The following is a 5304-nucleotide window of genomic DNA, read 5'->3' on the forward strand; positions in this document are numbered from 1 at the left end:
GCATGTCCTGCACCAGCATCACATGTTTTTTCCCAGGTTCATGGCTTGAAAAAGGTGCGTGATTCCAGTCCATATAATACAATACAGTTATACAGTCCACACTAAAAAATATTAGCTTACTGGAGCATAGCTACATCTATGGGCTTTTATGGTTTTCTGTCGTACATAATGTGCGGTAGCCTATCATAGGCTATGTATTGGATAATGGCTCATTGGGCTCATAAAATATCTTTGGGTGGGAAATACCGGGTTACTAGGAAGAAAAGTGATTATTCTTGGGATGGAACTTTTGTAAAATACAGGGAAAATATTCAATCCTAATCTGTAGTTTTTTCTTTAAATGTTTGGGGCTGCTGGTGAACCATGATCTGCAGGCATAATCAAAGTGACACTGGACTATTGCACTTGCCAGTCTTTAGAGTGTCTGTAGCTAGGTTTTAATCCAATTGGCTACAGATTTTCATGCGAATATTCTAAAATCTGCATATAAACAACATGAAAATGTCAGGGTTTCCACGAGGAAAATTTGGAGCCGGACAACATGACCAGGAAGATTTGAATTTACCTGACATTTGAGATGGCGCAGCCAGCGCCATCAATAACCGAGGGATGTTGGCCAAATTAAACACATTTACATGTCCTTAAAAACAGTCTATAATACATTACAAAAACATTATTTATTGTGTTTGGGTGTGTCGCATATGCAAAACTTTATAGGCTTTTTTTATTGGTTTTTAAGCTCCTTTCCTAAAACAATAATTGTCCACCTCACGGTTCAGCTGTCGGGGATTTGAGCACTAAATGCATCAGGGAATTGCATGCATAGTCCTATAGACTTACTTGTCCACTGTATGATATTAGTATAAACAAATATATAGCCTGTGTAAAGGAAAAGAAGCTTAGGCCTATCCCCAGAGACATCGAGAGAGTGATATGCCAGTAGCATGCTGCAACACCAACATGCATTTCTTTATGCCAAGTGGCTACTGTGTATGCTAAACAGATATTGTTTTATATATTTTTTTTGATATACAGATATAGCAATACAGAAGGAGGCTAATTTGTTAATTTTCTATCAGAATAATTTGTATAAAGGTAAGCATTATATTGTTATATTATAGGAGTAACTCTGGTAGGCCTGAAACAGTCTTCCTCAACTCAAGTTCAACTGTCAGAGTCAGTTGGAGCGCCAGGACGCACTGACTTCATATCATAGGCCTGCAGTATGTAAACCTTAATAATAGCCACATCACACCAAACCATCATAAACGTTTCTAAACTTTATTAGGGTAATATCAATAGTAAGTCAAGAAGTTGTTCATAGGGAATATATGAGCAAGCTATTATATTGGCGGCAAACACAGCATTACAGTTGGAACTTCATTTGGCCAAAGAATGAAATAAAACAATTGCGAACTGGTTTAAACCTTTTGAACATGCTATTGCAGTAATTACCAACAAAGGCAAGCGCCGACTGTACCCAACGTATGACAGAAATAGGATAATGTTATTTATTTTACAACAGACCTACTTATAACTCATCTTAAATTAAATATCGAGTACACAAGTGAAAAGACAGATTGAATTGAGTTTAACCAATGAAAATGTCTCAACAGAATTAACAGAACAGGTTTTGCATATAAAAAATACCTGAATAGCCAGTTACACAGTAGCCTGCATTTAGCCATGCCAACGTTCTTCTCATCTTAGTCCACTACAATACTACAACTTAGGTTACATTTCCCTTCTAGGCTTTTCACTATAGGCATACTCTTATCCTCTAACTTTTGTTTTACTTCAAAGAAAAAGGGCTCCATCTTCACAATCAACAGCAGCCTAGTCCAAGGCTCCTCTCTCTTTCCTCAGCAGCCGTGTCACATGCGCTCAAGTCGTGAGACAACGGTGCTAGATGATAGACTCACCTGGACAACTTGGCCCACTACAATTTTATTTATTGGCTTTTAATTGTGTTGTGGAGTTGTGTTTACATCAAATTGACTTGTTGCAGATAAAAATTACTTTTGAGGTTAAATACTTATGTACCAAATAAAAACATATTTGCATCGCATTTTGCACTCTTGGCCTAGTATTGACAAGTGAGCTCTAGCCAACATCTTGCAGATACAGTGCAGGTAAAGCCTAGTACATGAGATTATTATGGACAAATGTGCGAGATTATTTTTATTTGTCAAATGGCACCCAAGCATCTATCATCATAAATATTTATACTATATTGAAGCGTTAGGTTCTAGATGCGTGAGGAATAGCCACTCGGATTGTAGAGGAGGCAGAGCACGAGTTGAGCTTTCCTGTATAACTGGGCCTGCCGGCAGCATATGTGCTCACGTTATAATAGGACAACTTGTAAGAATGATGATCTGCAAAAGACAACACATTCAGTATCAGAAGTATGCGCTGTCCCTTATGTCTTAGAATCTGAAGACAGATTCATTTTCTCCTCCACTTTTGCATCAACCTTGGCAAGTTGAGACAATGTCTGCGATGCGGTGCGTCTCCTCCCTTTGACACAAATGAAAATGCCCAATAGAATAACAATCAGCAGCATCACCAGTAGAACTGAGAGGTTGGATAGGTGAACTCTCTCTGCCCCAGACTCCCAACTGACATCCAGCTTGTTGTCCAGACTGAGGTGAGAGGCAGTACAGGTGTAGTTGTGTCTCTTCTTTAGCTCCTCAGTACTGACCTCCAGACTCTTCCTCAGCTGGTAGGTCCCATCTCCACTAGGCAGCAGCTCCCCCCCTGTCAGCTCCTGTTCTGCCACTGGCTGGCCGTCTCTCAGCAGGGTCAGGTTGATGTGGCGGGGGTAGAAACCAAACGCCAGGCAGCTCACCTGAAACCCTCCAGAAACCTCTTTCTTTATCAACCTGAGTCTGGGAGGAACTTTACGCATCACAACATTCTTCTCTCTCTTCAGGATTGTCTTCAGTGTTCTGATGCAAATGGGAAGGAAAACATTCCCAAAAAGTGTTCTTAAATATGCTTTCCTCACCCCATCATACGCTGGTCGTAGTTTCCCAGCATTGTATGTAAAATGTGTCATGTTGTAATATAACGTTTGATCTGTATAAATGGCATTGAAAGTGTCTTTTTCCTTGATCAGCGCTAGTTCACCATTGTCCAACATCTCACAACCAGACATTCTTTGCTGAACTTGAACACCTCCTGTGAGATTAAAGTGGTGCTTTAGGTGAAATGATCTGCCTTTCATGTGGTGGTACATAATTCCAAACACATAATCTCCATCCTGAGCTACTTCATCATGTATTTTTCCTGTTGGTTTAGGTCCCCTGTAGACAGTCTGTTTATCATTGGAGTCATAGTAAGCCACTTGAACATCATCCAACATCCCCACAACCGTAAACTCAGGGAAAGGCGTCTCTCCGATGATGTAATTTGCAAGTGCCCACAGAGAATGTGATCCTGAACCTGGGAGAGGAGTGATAATATACACAGTTATGGATATTTCGAGAGCCTGGTTTTAAGGTTTTATCTGCTAAGATATTTGGCTTTAAAGTTCCAAACCCTCCTTTGTTTGGATGGTGTCAGCGAGGGCCATGCACAGACTTGTCAGGGGGCATGTGTTCCAAATGAAAAAACACACTCACTCATCATCACAAATTGTAATTAAGATAGTTAGTGCCTCCTAAAGACATGATTGAGAAAGAGGGTGGGCTATCAGCTGATCATTGATGTTGATAATTGATGTAAATATACTAGTTAGCTAACTCTATTTATTTTACACTGATTGTGATTTAACTCTTTCTTTCTGCCTCTCTCTGCTGTGAGTATCAGCCAACCAGACTGAATATTGATGATGGTGTAGGCTAAATCAAGTGTTATCAAGTGGTAATGAAATGTTATGCTGCTGTGGCTGTACTGTTGATATTTGAACTAGGTAGTCAGCTATACACACTCGACCAGTGACCGCATCTCTGAAGTCATGCATGTTTGGATACCGGGCTCACTCAATCTCTGTGCAGGGCAGACTGGGGGGGGAAAGGGCACAACTGGGCATGTGCGCAAGCTCTGTACAGAGCATATCAACAGGCGCAACCAATGGATGGGTTGGGGGCTGGGGGGTGGGAGGGCGGGGGGGTTAGCGAACTTGTTGTTAGTGGGTCTGAACAACAATGACAAAACATTTCCACAAAAAAATAACATTTTGCGGGAAATTATACCACCACCCAAAAGGGCAGGACACTTTGGACAATGGAAGGGAAAAGTATAGCATGTGCTCTACACAGGTAGAGCCCTATCTGTGCAGCTGCCTGGTGTCAGCTATTTTGATCTTGTACTCTTTTGAATTCAACAACATGAATTGGGGTATTTAGAGTACTCTCTAGGTAGAGAATATTGAACAGAGCAATGCTATGTCAATCACTCACTTTTGACAAAAATGCAGATAACCTGTAGTCCCAAACTCTTGGTATAACATTGTATAACATAACACATCTTTCAATGAGTTGAGAGAAAGTAGATTGTCCATCTTACCTGCGTTGGCAATGGTGGAAAAGGAAAGAACAAACAAAAAGACAGACAGTTTGCCCATGATTTAGAAATGTTCACTACTTGCAGTAGCCTCATGCAGCTGATACTTTCCCTTTCACTTATGCTTTTCTTCTTCTTCTTCTGCTTATTTTCTTCTGTAATATTATGGCGGTCTGCAAACAAACGTTAGAGGTGCATGACGCCACCTACTGTACTGGAGTGTGTAGTCAATACCAGTTTACAGACTAAATGAATAAAGAAACAAACATTAAGTGAAACTTAACCCTCCTATCTAATCCTGTACTAGAGCCCTACTAACTATTATAAACCCTCCCCCATTCCCCAAATCCCTTTCACATCCCCACCCCCCCATCCATATCCTACCTCAATAACCCTACACATCAATCTTTCCCTCTCTTCCACATACCAGTACTTACAACAATACATCAACAGATGCTTCACTGTTTCATCAACCATACACTCCGTTCACTATCCATTTGTATGCTTGCCAACCAGATATAATGACGAGTTCAATGTACAATGTCCAAGATGCAACTGAGCAAACACCACCTCTTCTTTCCTTCCATTTGGACAAAAGGAACACCTACGCGAGAATGCTGTTCATTGACTACAGCTAAGCGTTCAGCATAATAGTGCCCACAAAGCTCATCACTAAACTAGGGACCCATGGACTAAACACCTCCCTCTGCAACTGGATCCAACTGGGGCCCCTCAGGGGTGCGTGCTTAGTTTACCCATGACTGCGTGGCCAAGCACGACTCCAACACCATCATT

General features: G+C 41.1%; 1 protein-coding gene across 1 annotated transcript; it reads right to left on the reverse strand.

Annotated features, from left to right (window-relative positions):
- Positions 1-1260: 1260 nt before the first annotated feature.
- LOC120024920 (major histocompatibility complex class I-related gene protein-like) lies at positions 1261-4632 on the reverse strand. Its single transcript, XM_038969288.1, has 2 exons — positions 4513-4632; positions 1261-3447 (listed from the first exon to the last, which is right to left on the reverse strand). Exons 1-2 carry the CDS (start codon positions 4568-4570, stop codon positions 2423-2425), a joined length of 1083 nt encoding a protein of 360 aa, XP_038825216.1. The 5' UTR covers positions 4571-4632; the 3' UTR covers positions 1261-2422.
- Between the last annotated feature and the right edge of the window lie 672 nt (positions 4633-5304).

Source organism: Salvelinus namaycush, chromosome 30 (assembly GCF_016432855.1).
Source record: "Salvelinus namaycush isolate Seneca chromosome 30, SaNama_1.0, whole genome shotgun sequence".
Classification (NCBI taxonomy): domain Eukaryota; kingdom Metazoa; phylum Chordata; class Actinopteri; order Salmoniformes; family Salmonidae; genus Salvelinus; species Salvelinus namaycush.

Bases quoted from the DNA above. Each gene is read 5' to 3' on its own strand.
- LOC120024920 (XM_038969288.1), bottom strand. From the start codon at position 4,570: ATGGGCAAACTGTCTGTCTTTTTGTTTGTTCTTTCCTTTTCCACCATT. The intron at 3,448-4,512 runs GTAAGATGGACA...CTCCTCTCCCAG, and splicing joins TTCCACCATTGCCAACGCAG to GTTCAGGATCACATTCTCTG.